Source organism: Ochotona curzoniae, unplaced genomic scaffold, assembly GCF_017591425.1.
Source record: "Ochotona curzoniae isolate NIBS_2020 unplaced genomic scaffold, NIBS_Ocur_1.0 scaffold_4505, whole genome shotgun sequence".
NCBI classification, from domain to species: Eukaryota; Metazoa; Chordata; class Mammalia; order Lagomorpha; family Ochotonidae; genus Ochotona; species Ochotona curzoniae.
The window spans coordinates 53,093,123-53,110,992 of record NW_024467118.1 but is presented as its reverse complement, the minus strand read 5'-3'; the positions used below and the strand labels follow the sequence as shown (position 1 = coordinate 53,110,992).

The window sequence follows — 17,870 nt, the reverse complement described above, 5'->3', positions numbered from 1 at the left end:
AAGTCCTTTTCAAAGATTTATGAGCTACAAGACTATATCTGCCACTGGATTTAAAGACCACCAAGTAATTAAGAACATCAAGGGGCATACTGTTGTCTTAACTGGGTAGTGTTCATATGTTGAAACATTCAATGTCATTTTAGAGCAATCTTGTTATTATTTAATATTTTATTTTTAGGAAAGTTATTTTTAAAGTTATTTTACAAAAAGAAACTTAAAAAATAATACAAAGGATTTTATTTACCTATTTCTGGGTTTTTAAAATTTTTGTTCTTCACTTAAAACTCGGGTACACAAAAAGAGCCAAGTCTAACGTTAAGTTAATGACCGGGGCTTTTTAAAAGTTCCTGTGATAAAACCACATCAAGTGCATTGACATTCTTTCAAATTTCTAAAAACAGAAGTCACATCTACAACATGTAAGCCTTCTTCCTCTAAGCTGTTGAGATCTCAGTATGAGACCTTACTTCAATAAGCCTACATTTGCCCCTTTACAAAATGAAAATAATAGCATCTACCAATGAGCTTTCAGATGTAACAAAAGTGAGGTTGTAGATGGAACAGTATGTGAGAGAATGCATTTTAAACTGTTGAACAGAGATCACAGTAACAGAATTGTTAATTATACTTTCTTCTGAAACTTAGAGTCTGTGAAATAGTAATATGAAGAAGATTTGAGGGATGGTCTTCGGGGAAAAATATGTCTTAAGTTTGGCTCACTAATCTGTCCAGTTACTCAGAGAGTTGACAACTCCATACATTTTTATGAAGTAAAACAGTTTTCTAAAACAACTGTCATGAAGATGACTGAAAATCTACCTTCTCCTGGGTACTGTGTGTGATATTTTGTTTAAGCTCATAATTTTTCCACTGTAATTAGGCCGCCTTACTTGGTAGATGACAATAGCGTCCAATGTCTTCATTACCTCTGCACATGACATGAGAGACCACATTCATGTCTAGTAGCTGAGCCCAGAATTATGTTAGGAGAGATAACTTCAACTTGCAAAAATTCATCCAAGCAGCTCTTTTTGTCCTCATGGAAACATTGCTTCCCTTTGCTAAGCTTAAGCCATGACCATGTTAAACTTATCACACTAAGTGTTCTCTCAGAAAACAAGAAAAATATATAATGGTGTACTTTGGATCGTAAAAGAGCCAGTATTCTCATGGCAAGCATTGGCCTAGCAGATGCTGCTTAAGACATCTACAGCCTAAGTCACAGTATGGTTTCAGTTCTTGTTTGCAGTTCCTGACTCTGGCTTTGTGTTACTAAAAGACCATGGGAGGTATCAAGGATGGTTCACATAATTGAAGGCAACACATAATTGAACACAATACCCACCTAGCACTGGCCAGTATGAACATTTGGGGCAGAACTATAGGATGAGAGTGTGCATTCTCTCGCTTTCTTTTCTTTTTAAACAAAATTTTAAAACCAAAAATTTAGGGGCTTGGCACGATGGCTCAATGGATAATCCTCCTTGGAAGTGCTAGGATAGGTTTCACACCTCAGCTGCTCCACTTCCCATCCCTCTTCCTGCTTGTGGAAAATCAGTAGAGGATGGCCCAAAGCCTTAGGACCCTGCACCTGTATGGGAGAACCAGAAGAAGCTCCTGGCTTTGGATCAGCTCAGCTCTGGCCATTGAGGCCACTTGGGTAGAGCCAGCAGAGAGAAGATCTTCCTCTCTGTCTCTCCTTCTCTCCGTAAATCTGCCTCTCCAATAAAAACTGTAAAAATAAAAATAAAAAAAGTAAGTGATATATTTCAACATGTATACTAGTTGGAAGTCAGGATGTGGTACTTATTTCATAGCAAGACCCGGGTTTTGACTTACTGGAGAAGAGGCAGAATCACTGTCATGAAACAGGATGTTTCCTACTTCCAGCTGGTGGACCTCCTTGGTTGCTTTAGCCAGGTTTGTCACCCCAGCTGTATTACACGCTTGCTTAATAAACTTGGAGAAATAACATTTTTGCCTCTTTGCACATATTAGAAATATTATTTGTATTATTTCAATGCCAAAATCCAGATCTCTATACCAGATCTCTATACCAGATCTCTATTTCTCAATGACTTTGAGCTACTTTGACTTTCAAGGAACCATTTCAGAAATCACATGTGTATCAGTCTGCGGCAAAAAAAAAAAAAAAATCTCCTAAATCACAATCTCTGTATGTCAAACCCACCATATTTACTCCAATGTTTGCCAGAGCTTGAAAACAAGCTCTAGATCAATACTATGAACCCTGGGGTAGTTTTATAATTGCCCATATGGGATCCTGGCACCTGGTGGTGGAGGATTAGCCAGTTGAGCCATTGTGCCAGACCCCTATATCACTGGTTATTAAATTTTCATAATATAACCTCATACTGCAGGAAGATTGATTCACTGCTTATACACTGTTGCCTAGAAATCATTTTTTAAATATTTCTAAAAATTATAAAACAATTCAGAAAGGTTGGCTTAATCTTTCTATGTTGTGCAACTTGAACTATGAGAGAATCTGTTTTACCACAATTGGGTGCTTATAGCATTTATTCGACAATTTAAAACCCTTCACTAGACCTGGCTGTTAGGCAGGGGGAAATTCAAAGATCAACAGAGAGAAAAAAAATTGTTTTATAGAAAAGAAAGTGACTTCCTTTCTGGTTAATATAGCCTACACAGGTCAACCTGATGATTATTGGAACATATGTTCAAGAGAAAGTAAGAAATGAAGAGAAACAGAGAGAGAGTCAAATACTTAATTTGAATTCCCAGATCATGCCATGCCTGAAGCAAAAATCATCTTCCATGCTTCTTAATTATGTAATGCAATTCATCCTATGAATAAGTAAGCTTCAGTTACATTCCACTTAAAAGGTTCTTACAAACACAAGAATATTTCAAAAAGTGTGTAAAAAATATAATTTAAAATAATCTTGAGTCTGGCACAGTAGCCTAGCACATAGCAGAATCCTATATGGGTGCCGGTTCTAATTCTGGAAACCATGCTTCCCATCCAGCTCCCTGCTTGTGGCCTAGAAAAGCAGTAGAGAATGGCCAGAAGCCTTGGGACCCTGTACCCTCATGGGAGACCTGGAAAAGTCCCTGGCTCCTGGCATCAGATAGGTGCTTCTCCAGCTGTTGTGGCCACTTGGGGAGTGAATCATTGGATGGAAGATCTTCCTCTCTGTCTCTCTTCCTCCTCTCTGTATAGCTGACTTTTCAACAAAAATAAAATAAATGTAAAAAGAATAATCCGACTTGGTCATCAAAAATTTTTAGAGTCCCTTTTAAAGAAGTCCTCAGAGTTCATGTAAAATGAGTATTCCTTTTTAAAATCTATGCATGAATTAAAATATTTGTTTTATTTTTGAAATTTCTATCTTATATATTTACTTCTATTTATTTGAAAGGCACAGAAATAGAGAGAGATATGCCATCTGCTGGTTTACTTACCAAATCAACCACCACAGCTAGGGTTAGTCAAGAACACAGTTGGCATCTCCTGAGTGGCAGGTACTAAACTACTTGCCCTTAATCTGCCTCTTTAGAGGCCACACGTTAGCAGGAAGTTGGAACTGGAAGTGGAGGGGGGATTCAATCCTAGTCGCTTTGATGCAAGGTTCTAGTATCTCCAGAGGCTTATTAACCATAAAGCCAAAAGACCCCCCAAAGGTATCTAATTCCATTTCGCTGTTAAATTTTTACAGAACTGCATATATCAGTGGTGTTCATTTGACAAGGAATATCCAAGTGAGTACCTAGGTCATCCTATCAATCATTAATCTCATTAAGTATTGTCTTCTCAAATAGTTTTATCTTGATCATTTCATCTAATCATGAAACATCCTAATGAAAAGACAATCTAATGTGAAAATAGCATATTGGTAAGAAACAAAGCTAACATGTTTTTATAACTGTAAAAGCGAGAGAATACCTCAATTTTAGGCCATCTTTAAGAACTGGAAGGACAACAAAGAAAGTTGATCTCAATCTGAAACATCTGCATCCCAGTTCTACAAAGATGGTGACGTTAGACTAGCCAGAGATAATCACATGTCAAGGAACCAATCAAGTATGCTGTAAGCCATGTGGATTTTTAATAAAAATGTGTCAAGAAACTGAATATCTGTTTTCAGTTAAGGGGTTTGTCTGCCTCTCAGCATTCCTAAGAAATGGAATGGCAGAATGACAAAAACTACTGTTAGGAATTAGGGTCATTTTATAAAAAGAACTCACATCGTCATTCCTTTCAATAGCTCCCCAGAATATCAAGGCCTTGGAATTCCACTCTGAAGCGTATTGAGCAGCATGTGAAGAAGCCCTGAGGGAAGGCCAGAAGTGGGAATGACAGCAGTATCTCAAGGAAGGAGGAGTCAGCAGGTGCAGCCACAGTGGGAGCTGGGGGAAGGCATGGTTTCTTGGACATGTCTTGTGCCAGCAAGTTACCCACATTGTTCCATGGAATTGGAAGAGGAGATTCACTCTGTAAGGTCTGTACCTTCCCAAAGGTTGCCATTCTGCGGGATTCAAACAACAAGCTATCCTTGGGAAACACTTAAATCTGAGCAATATAAAAGACAGTGTGTTTATGTAAAGGCTAGATTCCATACTGCAGACTGGGAAGCCGAAAAGAACCAAGGCCAGCCAGTCCTCAGAGCTTGCAGAGAAAAGGGAAGCTGTGTGTTGGATCTTTGTACATCTGCATCTCTGCACATACCCAGTGAACTGCAGTTTTTGTTAGTACAAAAGACCTGGCTGGAACTGTATTGATTTTTTTTTTCCCTTCTAATTGGTTCTGGGGAGAGTTGGGCTGCTGGGATGGGCACTTAACAGGACAACTACTAACCCCTGGGTCCATTATCAATTTAAATCTGTTTCACTTGATAAGACATATTCAGAAATGCATCTAAGGTGTTAATGAAATGCTGTGCATATTTAGTAACAATTTATTACAGAAAGCTTTAGCCACCCCACTATCAAGAGTCAGCATTTATGCACAGCTATCACTGCTCAAGTACAATGTGTTTTGTTCACTTGTAGCTTATGCAACTGAGAAAATCACATTGTAGAGTTAATAAAGAGAAACAGTAAAATAAGAAAGACATCAAAGCAGACAAAGGATACTGAAAAATGCTAAAACTGAGCCGTTATTTAGGAAGACAGACCACTAACAAGGATCTTTTCCCCCGGTGCACGTAAGTAATTCCTATTCGTGGTGATGGAAGCACCACAGGAAGACCACATTTCTGGGCAACAAACTTGGTAAGAAGACTGCAGGCAACAGCTGGAGTAGTTGTGAAGGTAGAAACATAAACAAATAAAAATTAACAAAGAACTCTTTTTGGAACTTGACCTACTACACAAATTTTTAAGATTTTCAATGTATTAGAAATCTTTTGGAAATCTACTCACGAGAACTCAACAAATCACTGCTTTTTCTTCTTCCTTCTCTCTCTCTCTCACACACACAATCTTATAAAATTTATAAATAAAACAATCCGTAAAAGTTGTATAGGAATTAACTGGAATCACAGGTATTGGATTTGTGTTCCTTCTCTCTTATGTGACCATAGGCATCAGTTTCTAATCTACATAATGGGGATAAAACCAATAATCATCCTAAGGGCTCTTCAGAGGATTATAGATGATCATATATCAAAAGTACCTTGCACTGATTATCAACTGTACAGTCATCAGAGGAGATTTTACTTTACCTAACTGAATGCTTTGAGAGTGACCAGAATTCATCCATGACTGAGCCACATCTTTGGTAGAACTCAGACCAAAGATTAGTGAATTTTTCTTATCATTGTATGCATTTCAAAATAGGATACTCAAAATTTGCATCCTAGTTAGACTTTTATTGGGCATAAGAAAAATATACATACTAACAAACCAGCAGTAACTGAAATATTTAGGACAAATCCTCACAAACCATTTAATTGTATAGCAGGATTATGTATTTATTTATTGCATGAATGAAATGCTTACCCTTCCAAGTTCAGATAAGAACACAGCAGACAACCCACTGTAACAACCACTAAGTTTGGTGCATGCATCTTTTCATTTTATAGTACTGTAACTGGCATATTTTGTGCATTTGAACTGGCTATACACTATTTTGTTTAAAGAGACAAAGCAAAGTCTGTGTTGCCTGCTTTGAAAAATCAGAACTAGTATTATACACCTAACAGTCGATAGTCTGGGATATCAGATGACTTCGGAACTGAATCCTTGGAATTGCCCCAAGATATCCAGTGTGACCCGAGGCTTGCTAACAGAAAAATTCACTGCCCTCCACCTGTCGTGAGTGCAGGGTGAAACAGCAAGTCACATCAACTTCAACCAGGCTCAAACAGGTCCCACTTCTCTACCTGTTCCCATTAGCTGGCTGTTCACAGTCGCTAGGTGGCCAGTTTTGAAGACCAGATGACTGGCAGATTCTCTCCTCCTTCCTCATTATTTTTCTCATTATTTTTCTTTGCAGATCTGGGTGTCATGCAGGTACAGAGTCAGAGGGCACCACTGACAACTCCAATTTGTTTCAGCTCTTCTTGGAACTTTCTCATCCACACCATCTTGGGCTGTGTTTTGTCCTTTGGAGTTTTTGGATTCCTGTTTTATTAGCCTGACATTTTGTTCTGACCTCTGTTGACAGCTTCTGGCCTCTGGCGTGCTCTCTGTTTAGTCGTTCCTTTTATTTATAACTAGCGCTCTTCCACTAGGCTCAGACAAACTCATTGATTTGCGATCTGGTCACAGTTGTGTAGTTCTATCTAACATAAAATCTCATTCTCTAGCATCTCTCGTTTCCTCCATGATATTTCTTTGGCTTCTTGCATTTTCATCTTCTTTAACTCTTATTCTGATTACAGATTTAAAACATCTGCACCTCTGTATTACATGAGAGAGGAATAGCAGTTCCAGTTCAGGGAAGCGCTCCCGCCCGAGTTGAAGCCGCGCACCCAGCGGCCTTGGAAGGTGTTGATGTGCCAGGCGCCTCCTGCAGGGCTGGGGCCCAGCACGTCTGGGCTCAGCGAGCATATCTGGACGGTGTTGAAGTGGTGTAGGAAGTCCTGGAGCTCCATCCTGTGCACGGGGTCCAGAACCCCGAAAGGACCCCGGTCAGAGTGCCCCCAGCGGCCCCACGTGTTGCCAAGCAGCCTTCAGCTTCCAGAACCCCAAATCACTGAGCTCTCCAGATTAACCCTCCCACCAGCTTCTCCACGGCTTCTAAGGCATGTCACCCAGCACCAAGATTCACAAACTTGTTAACGGCAACTGAATAAGATGCCTCCCACCCCAACTCTAATTAAAGCATTTTATGATTTTACAGAGTCTCTTCTCACACACATCTTATTTGATCCCCACAACAACCCTGTGAGGTAGGTGTTACAACATCCTCGCCCCCTCCCTGCTTTTTTAATGCAAGGCAGGGAATGGAAATGGTGAGCTGGGCATGGGTACACTGCTCAGAACTCTGCTAGAATCTGAATGGTGTGACCCGGCAGTGATGTGATGGAAAGGGCACTTGTCAAAATGGCTTCTGCGAATCAACCCACAGACACTGAAAAATGACATGGCATCTTACATTTTTCTTATGCCATTTTTGTCTAACTTTTCCTGACTTTTTTCCAGCCTCATTTTCTTCACTTTTTTAAACCTACACAGAGTATTTCCAGCTCCCTAGAAATATTCCTTTTCCTCCAGGATCTATGCTGGTCACTTAAACCATAAAATATGGAATGGTGTTTAGGAAAAAAAAATTGTCAGCACTGCTTTTTCTTGATCAAATTATTTTGGGGGAAAGTGGCAGAAAATAAAAGGAAAGTTTTATGTTGAGTACATTATCCAAGAGCCACTTTACTTCACTTTAAAACTTGGGGAAAGAATGCGCTGTAATTTGGGGACTGTCAAGACAGGAAGGTAAATAGTCAAAAATCAAATGTTTGAAAAACATTATAAGGAACAAAAAGTCATTAACTTTTTTAAAACCATTACATGCCTGGTCTATGCCCAGTATTAACCTGGACATGTCATAGTTTCCTGTTGATTTGGCCATGTCTCCCAGAGACAACTGGCTCTAAGTCCAGAAGACATATCTACCTTCCCAGCTGTTATGCTCAGCTCCACAAGTAAAGGACATATACTAAAATAATGAGTGCATGAATGATTTCATAGATGCATTTTATTTTATGTCTTCCTTATACCTGCTTGAGAATAATGTATCAAACGTAAAGAGACCACATATAATCAGCATATAAGAGGTTTCTCATAGAACCCAATCTATTAAATTTTAGGTTCAGGAAAAATCTAGGTGAGTGGGTATGGAGAGCCCCCAGTATCAGCAACATATCACAGGGCTGGTTGGAGGGCCTACCTGTCAGTGCATGGGACTCATCCCAGCTAGAATAGAGTAACCAGGGTGGGGACCTAGAGCGTGAAGTGGTGTGAACATGGCAGCAGAGGTCCAAGCAGCACCAAGGACCAGGAGAGGAGGTCGTGTGGAAGCAGGCTGGACACAGGCATCAAGGTTGTTTGGAGTCACAAGGAATATCTTGGAATTCAGTTGTGCTGATGACTTGTCCAGAGTTGATAGGTCTTTTAATGAGATGCAGCAGGTGTCCTGCCCAAGCCATCTGATCTTAAAAGGGTCCTGCCCTAATTCGATCAGCCTGTTGAACTTGGTCCTAACACATACGTAAAAGAGGAAATCAACGATTATTTTGTTGTATTTAAATTGTGTCTGAAAAAAAAATTTTTAATTATGCCAAAATAATTCAATATAAAGACTTTTTGTACCAGAATTAAAGATGTTAGGAATCAATTTCCTATGGAGTAAGTTGGTATTACCTTCTGGAACCATTTGCAAGAATTGATCAAATTGTAAAATGCGTATAACCTTTGAATCAGTTATTCTACTTCTGGAAAATTCGCTATTAAGATTTCCACAATATCACATGAGGATGTTGAAGGTAGTATTATTTATTTAAGCCAAAACAAAAGAAACATAAATTATTAAGAGTTCAGGACTAGGAAACTCAATTACTGCATTATGATGATTTTGATACACCTATATGAAGGTATCTTAAAAAACTTGAGCAAATTAGAATTAAAAGATGGCTTAATTCAAACAATTTTAAAATCCATGCAGTCTTGAAAAATTCACAAAAAATATGTATCATGAAAAACTAAAACTTGATTTATTTCAAGAAGTAGTCCTAAAAGGACAAATATAGGTTTTCCCCTCATCTGAGTATGTATGAGTCTGGCATTTTGAGATTAGATTATTGTTTACAGTCTTTATTCTTGAGAAAAAGTATGGTGCTTTGTGTTTGTTTTTTTCTACTTTCTAGCTCTGGAATTCTTTACCTAACTGAGTGTGAAGCCTGACTGCAGAGTAACTGAATGTATGCCACGGTATAAGTTGAAACACAAATAAAAAAGGAAGGAGAGGGGTAGTTAACTTCATATTAAACAAGTGAGTTAAAATATTAAGCAATAAACTATGTATGAATTTCAACAGCTTTTCATCAAAATCAACTTGTTTGGTAATTTTTTCTGAACCTTTTGAAGTTTTCTTGTGTGTTGGGGTAATGTTCACTCACTGAAGGGAAAGAGGAGGAGCCCTAAGTGATGACAATGACAGACGACAAGCACACTCACTTAAACGAGGGAAGACAGAACATGCCACCTAAGTCTATGTGTAGGATTCTCTCTCTCATTAGAAAAATGGTGTGTACTCTGCAAGAAGAATCCAGAGGTCATGGTCACTTGCACAAAGAAACACGTCTGTTAGTCCTGTCTCAAAGGAATTATGTTCATAAATTAAAAAGAAATACGAAGGTATAACTAAAAGACTTTCTAATTCTACCTAAAGAAGATGCTGAAAATTTTTCAAGAGCCTGAGGTTGCAGAAGACAGTGTGGATAAGCACTTTATAAACTAAGAAATACAAAAGATCATTCCTTATCTGCCCAACTTGAGATCAGAGTCAATGCTGAGAAGCCTCGAGCAAAGGAGATAAGGAAGAACAGAAGATAAAATAAAGCTAGAGATAAAGAGAAACCTACAAAGAAGAGTTCAAAAAGAAGCCGGATTGAAACAAAAGAGAAAAGGGAAGAAGTAGGACAAAAATCATAAGACAGAAGTGACCATATTCATGCATAAATGAACAATGGATGCTAAGGTAGAGATAAGTGCTTCAAGTATTTCAATATAACAATAACAGTAATGATCAAATAAAGCACTCAGAATCTTCAATGGTCTGCCATGCTTCCATCATGGAAGTGCCATGGTAACATTACACTCCAACCACTAATATTCATGCCGGGAACCCCAACTTGTCTACCTGTAGTGTCCAGAAACACAATTTTCCAAGCCATAAAAATCAGTGCCTTACTTTTCAAAGCAATAATTATAATTAAAATCTATGCGATTTTGGTTTATTGGAAGACAAGTCAAGACCCTTCTAAAACAGATTTCTTAATGAATAAAAATGTGATTGTTTGTATCAGCCACTCCCTACAGGCATGCAGCACAGGTGGCTGCTAATGCTGATGCAGGGAGGAGCCCTTTGATTCTCCGGCCAGTGAAGAGACCTCATTCCTCTTTCCAACTCTTCATCTTGTGGGAGCAGTTTAGGTGAAAACATACAAAAGGGTCTAATTTATATATTCCTTGCGTTACAACATGAAGTCAGCATTCCATTGACAACTATCCCATTATAAAATCTACTGGCTGTAGTTTTGAACATTGAGGCCCAAGGAACATCACTTTTAAGGTTGTAGAAACCCAAAACTTTATACATTTGTGAACCTATCTCTCAGGATTCGTAGTTTGTCAGAATTCCCATCTGGAAGGTGTCAGCTCAGTTAGTAGGTGAGGAGGCTGTAATTGTTTCTATTCATGAGCTTGATTTTCCTTCAGTGGCTAGAAATTGACTTGAAAATTGAACAATCTTCTAGGTGTAGTTTTTAGAAAATAGTACTCGGCACACGCACACCAATACAAATGGTTAGGTAGGTTGAAAGAGTTGCATAATTTTATTTTACCCAAATTAAACATGACCAACAGAGAACTCTGGTTAGTGTCTACAGAATCTCTTTGAATCTGTGCTGAAATTCCTAATATTTGCCTCAAAAATGACACCACTGACATGATATTAGTTCATAGAAAAATACACACACACACAAAATAATAATTGATACACTTACTTTGGACGCTTCCACTGCCCTTTTCCCCCTTCTGGCCTTTTTGTCCAGGATTTCCTTTAGAAAAATAAAAATAAGCAAAAAATTGTTTTTATTCAGGGGAATGCACAAAGGTTTGCTTTCATGAACACAAATCTAAAATATCAATGTATAATAAATGACAAATATAATGGTATAATAATATTGAGATTAATGTGCTATCTCAATTTATTCACAAGGGCAAAAACTTGCCTATTTCCCTGAAACAAGCAAAGTTGAAATGCAAGCTGAATGTTTTGTGATAGACACTCTCTTTTCTCTTCCTTTTTAAAAAGTTATTTGTTTTTATTGGAAAGGTAGAATTATAGAGCAAAGAGGGAGATATATATAGAGTCAATTTTCCAACTGTTGGTTCACTACCCAAATGACTGTAACAGCTAACAGCTAGGTCAATCAAAATCTAGAGCCTGTAGCTTCTTCTGGGTTTCCAGACCCTCAGACTGCTTTCCCAGGTCATAATCCAGGGGCTGGATGGGAAGTGCAGAAGCTGGGACACAGACATGTGCCCATACGCGATGCTGTGGACAGGATTACATGCTGAAACACAGCACTGGTCTCTTCTCTTCCTCATTTGATTATGTGTCCTCCTCTGGTGCCCCAGTGTCTCTCATCTCATTCTAAGACTTCTTCTTCTACCCCCATGTTCATTTTCTATGGCTTTAGGCAGAGCATCTCCAAGATTGACTGTGAATGAACTTCTGGGAATACAAAGGTTCTAAGGGCCTCAGATACAGGGCAAGGAAGAATAGGCCCATGGTGAAAGCGTGTCTGGATTTCACCCAGGAGCTTGAGGAATTTAACTTAAAAATCAAGTGCTTTGGCATTGGAACTGTGGCATGGCAGGTTCAGGTGGCTATACCATCAGCACACCACACCAGAGTGCTAGATCAGGTCCTGACTGCTCTGCTTCCAATCCAGCTCCCTGTTAATGTACCTGAGAAAACAGCATCTGCCTTTCAAATATACAAATTCAAACACAGATTTTAGAATAAGTAAAAACTGATTTGAATTATTTCTCTCTGCCACTAAGTTTGCATGCTTATGACAAGTCTTGAAGCACTTTGTGGAATAAGCTTCATCTTATCAAAGTGCAAAACTTCCCTTTCAAAAGTATCCCAAAATTGCTTTCCTAAAACTTTACTGGAAACTGCTCTGAAATATTCTCAGTGCGTAAACAGCCTTTTTTAAACCTTTTATATCACAATTATTTTAAATGTTATCTTAAAATCTAAATGTGTAATAACATTCATTAAGTATTAATTCCTCTAGTGTATCTTGTTTTCATCTATAGTTTCTTTTGAACTTTCATCTTCACATACTTCTTAGAGAATTCTTCAGGGTACTAATTTACCAAATTTTAAAAATCTAACATATAATGAGTAGCACAAGCAAGACTTGAGGCACTTAAAAAGTATAGGTTATCTTTCATTGAAACTTTACTTTGAAGGTTTAATAAAATGACAACCACTGTTATGAAAATAAATTCTAACATTGTAATTCTAATACAGAGAAGTTACTATAATAAATAAGATTTCATCATATCAGGTCAGAAAAGAGGAAAAAAACCGTGAATTGTTCTCAGAAGTCTTTCCACACAGCAATTTGATATTTGTGAGCAGAAAAGCTCAAATGTAAGCAATGACTCTGTTATGTAATAATGTTAATAAGGAGCTACGCAGAGACTGAACCACAAAGACTCTGAAGCAAACTCCTGTATGATTTGTCAGAGATCCTGAGTGGCCATTATCATTTATAGCATTTTAGCTTTAAACCCGGAGTTCGCATAACTTATTTTTCTGACGTAAAACAATTATTTTTGAGTTTCCTCGAAATCTATAACTAATTTTGCCATGATTATTAAATGTAAGGCTTTATTTATCTGTTGAACACAAACAGCCTAAGCTCAGAAATCCCTGGGTGATGTTGATAACTTCAAACAGATTAACAAACACTTCTGTATTCGTTGCTCTCCAGGGGCCTGATGTCAGCACGGCTGTATTAGATAGAGACTCACATAAACCCCATTGCTCGGGATCCCATTGCTCGGGATCCCAATGCTCCCATCCCATCTCTAGTAGACTAATTCTACACTGGTTATTTGTGGCTAGCTGATTTGTCCCCAAGCCTATTGCCACTGGCTGCTCATGAATGTTTATTGCCAATAATCCTATAATAAACCTTGTTAAAACTGATAAAATTCCAAATATGGCAACATCAGCATGTGGAGCAATAGGAATTCTCATTTACTGCTGGTGAGAATGCAGAGCGTAGAATCACTTTGGAAGAAAGATGAACAGTTTCTTTCAAAGCAAAACAGATTCTTCATGGGCTGCAGTAATCTCATCCCTAGGTAATTTCCTGTCTGTGGGGAAAAAAAAAAAGAAAAAAAAGAAAAAAGAAAAAGCCCTGCACCTGCCTACAAAGGCTTACAGCAACCTCATTTGTAATCGGTAAAACTTAAAGACACCAAATGTCTTTTAATATATGAAAGGAACATTATTGAGCCATCAGGCTATGGGTAAAAAATGGGGAGAAACCTTAAACACATATATTTGCAAAGTGAAAGAATCTAGTCTGAAAAGACTACACACGATTTGATTCCAACCAAAAGAAGTTCTACAGAAGACAAAACTAAGAAGAAAACAAAAAAGATCAGTGATTGCCAGGAATTTATCCGGAGAGTTTGGTGATAAGGAAAATGTTTAGTCTGGTGAAGCTATTCTGTAGAATACTGTGGTGGATACACAACACTAGAGATCCAGCCATTATGGATTTTGAAAAGCACATAAACTAAGTAGTTAGTGAACAGTAATCTACCAATATCACTTTATTTATTGATATAAATTAAACAAACTAAGGCAAGGTGGTAGCAGTAGGTTGGTGATATATATGGGAATAATTACTATGTATTTTTTTTTCAATTGACCTAAACTATCCTAAAAACAAATTCTATTTAAGATAACTTTGTAATAAGAATCTGATTCTTTTGGTGATAATCCACTTTGCACTTCAATTTGAAACAATAAACCTACCGCCTTCTGAAATTGCTGCTCAGAGTTCAAAATTGGAACTTAGGACATTGGCACAAACCAGTGAAGATATGACCATTACAAGAGTATATGTTAAAGTGTGGAAAGATGTTGATTGTTAAGCATTATTAATTATTAGTGCAGTTTATTTTACACAAGCAGTGGATTTCAGTCTTGTCTATATTGAAACAACTGGAACTTTGCATAATTTGCCCAGTTGTGGTTAAAAGGGTATTTACATTTTGTGCGGTTTGCTTATCCATTCTTTCACTGTCTTTGTTCTAAGCTACATACTGTTTTTCATGGTGATTATGATTGTGTAGAGTTTGTAAAACCTTCTTGTAAAAAAGAAAAATTAACTATTTTCCTGGGGACAAAGAAATTCCTCAAGTAAGCAGGAATAATCTTTAAAACATCTAAGTTTTAAAATTTTTTAAGTTTTTGAGTTTTCTTTTTAAAAAAGTTTTATAAAGTTTTTAAAAAGAAACTATACAAATGAATGATGCTATTCAAAAATGATATCTTCCTTTAGATTAGAGAAGCAGAATGATAAACATAAAAAAGAGAGAGAAACAGAGATGAAAGAAACATCCAAAGAGAGAGAGAAAGAGCGAGCAAACGCACTCCTGCCCACTGCTTCTCTCCCCATGCCTGCACAAGGGAGGAAGCCAGAATGCAGTCGCAGGTGGCAGGCTTCTAATCACTTCACTTGCTTGAGTTGCCTCTGCTGTCTGCCAAGGTCTGTGTTTGCAGAGGTGGAAGCCAAGAGCCACAGTCAGCTGCTAGACCCAGACATCTAAATGGGCGTGAGCGAACTGACCAACATCTTCATTACTAAGCCAGATAATCATCTTTTATTTTTTTGATAGTCCGTGAAGTTTTAAAAGCCTGCCGGTGGTTGTTTCTTCTGCATATACAACAACAAATGCACCAGATGTCACAATACCTGTCCTCCCAGTCTTCCCTGACTGTCCTGGATACCCACGACTTCCAGGAAAGCCAACCGCTCCTCGATCACCTTTCAGGCCTGGGGGACCTAAGTGGTTGATGGGGAAAAACAATGCAAGCACCAATAAATTTTTTATTGAAATTTAAATGTTAAGGTTCCAAATTAAGCAATGTGATTTCATTAATGATAATGTAATAAGTGACTCTCCAGATAGAACTGTTTTCCTAAAATTTCATGCTGCACCAAAAGATAGTATATACACAATAAAATACAAATATTAATCATATAGTATGCTGCAGGTATCCAATTTTAAAAATTGCTGCTGAAATTAAAGACATAAGAAGAAACAAAACTGAAATTGTAACCAGAGGGCTTGCTATGTAGTTAATCAGGAATGTGTAAATGGTAGAATTTTGTTGGAGCTAACTCAAACAACGCAAATAACACAAACATGAACATTTTCATACACACATATATACACATTACAGTTGTATATACATACATATATGCGAATATACAGGTCTTTGGTTTTAGATGCATATATGTAAACTGGAAAACACTTCTCTTTTTTGTCCTGCAAAAAATCTCTCTCTAGTGACCACAGACAATACATATAAAATAAATTTTATGTTCACAGGGAATAAAATAGTTTATCTGGTGTTCAGTGCTTTAATCTTAATTTAAATGTCATTATCAGCCCAAAAAAATCCAACTAATCACATTTCTAGTTGACTGGAGAGGAACATTCTAAGAAATTAAATATATATTTTCATAATATTAACTTTTTAGAATATTGCTTTCAGTTTACAAGTTTCAGAAGGCATCATTTTAATATGTTTAACTTGAAAAAAAAGGGGAGGGGTTGAAATTTTCTTATGGCTCATTTTTAAACCTATTTAGGATTGATTATCTAGCATCTAAGAAATGCTTAATTTAAGAAGGATGCTCTTGTAAACAACTTATATTATTAATTCAAAATAATTAAGAAATATTTTTAAATCTGGGGCAAACCTTTGACTTCGATAGAAATTAAACAAATAAACCAAATAATAAAATAAGAAAGTGTGTTTAGAAATATCAATTGATAAAAATATTAACAAAATTAGGAAATTTCCATTTCATTTGTTTAATTTCTTTTTAAATTCTCTCATTTAAAAAAGTCTTCCTTACTCTCTTGTCCCTCACAAATTTTTATAAATACTTTCTTCATTAATTCGATAAAGACATGCTGTGAATCTATACTGTACCAATCTCTTTATAGAAACCAATACAATGATTTATTGGCAAATTGTGGTGCATTTTCAATGAGTAAGGACATATATCAGCAAATGAAGCATCAAGAATACTTACGTAGAAATCAGCAACTTGCAATCACTATCACCGTGTTGAGAACAAAACAGACATAGTCTCACTACACCTTTACAAAGGCCAAACTCCTGTGGTTGTACCAATCAAAAAGGGCATGGTACATAACTGTCTATATTCATAGACATTTCAAAGTACATGTTTAACATTTATGGTGATCAAGGTATTGTATAAGCACATGGTGTGAGAAAAAAATCTAACAGGGATCTCAAGAAGCTTATAATTTGGTGGAAATATCAAATAAAAAGAACTAATATCCCAATAGCTTACAATTTTGTTTTTATTATATATTTTATCGTTCTTATAATTTTTAAAAATAGACAACTTCTAAAAGCAGGCTTTTTTTTTTTCCAGCCAGCCAGTTGTTCAACATTTACCAGTGCAAGATCATAAAAGGCATATGTCTTTCCATTTTAGCTGATTTTATGTCAATGTCAAGTAGGATTTCCCACACTTAAGCATTAATTATAATGATGTGGTGGCCTTGTTAAAATGCTGATATACATTCCATACAAGTGGGTGAGAACTCAGGCTCCAACATACCTAATGTAATATCAGCAGATGCCAATCTGCTTATTATTCACACCACAAACCAATTATTGTAAAAATCATATTTTGCTGTTAGTTTTTTTAATGTCAGTTTAGTCATATATTTTTCTTCAAAAGACAACCACTGAACTCACATTTTAGTGAATTCAATAAAAGCTGGACTTAGCTCCAGCTAAAGTGTTCCACTCTTCCTTATATAATACGGCTGACACAGAAGCCACTTCTCATAGTTAAGACTAATAACCTCACAAAGGATGTTTTTGCACTCCGGCTGTCATCCTCACTTTTTATTAATAACAAAACAGTTCTAGTCTTTAAAATTACAAATTACTTATTGCTACTCGTACTTGACTTCTAAAACCACTGAGCTATAAGGCATTCTAGTCATGTATTATAAAACTATTGAGGCTATGAATGCAGTGTCAATGCCATAATTTTGTAGCTGCCATTAACTTATTTTTTGTATGAATATAAACAGAACTGAATTGAACCATGCTTGAAAGTGTGGCTCCTAAATAGTGGCACCTCTGACGAATTTTGTTCCAGGAGACTAGGTTTCTCTGTCTTTGGCTGATTTTTGGCAATCTGTGACAAGGTGAAAATTTCTGACACCTGCTCCTAACTCAGGCAATATAAATACCATGATCCAGGATCTCACATAAAGTCGAAGTTTCAGGAGCTCTCACAGTATTCAAGCCCAAATCCATCATTTGCTAATGGTCTGACAGAAGG

General features: G+C 37.1%; 1 protein-coding gene across 5 annotated transcripts in view; it reads right to left on the bottom strand.

Moving 5' to 3' along the window:
* The window catches only part of MSR1 (macrophage scavenger receptor 1), a 57,666-nt gene that overhangs the window by 14,484 nt on the left and 25,312 nt on the right, over nucleotides 1–17,870 (bottom strand). For 4 of the 5 annotated variants that reach the window (XM_040966299.1, XM_040966298.1, XM_040966301.1 and 1 more), the window contains 2 exons: nucleotides 15,222–15,311; nucleotides 11,211–11,264 (listed from right to left, as the gene is read on the bottom strand). In XM_040966299.1, the coding sequence (XP_040822233.1) occupies nucleotides 11,211–11,264; nucleotides 15,222–15,311 (144 nt within the window). Of the gene's footprint in view, nucleotides 1–7,306; nucleotides 8,685–11,210; nucleotides 11,265–15,221; nucleotides 15,312–17,870 lie in introns of those variants that run through there. The other variant, XM_040966302.1, reaches the window with a different exon arrangement.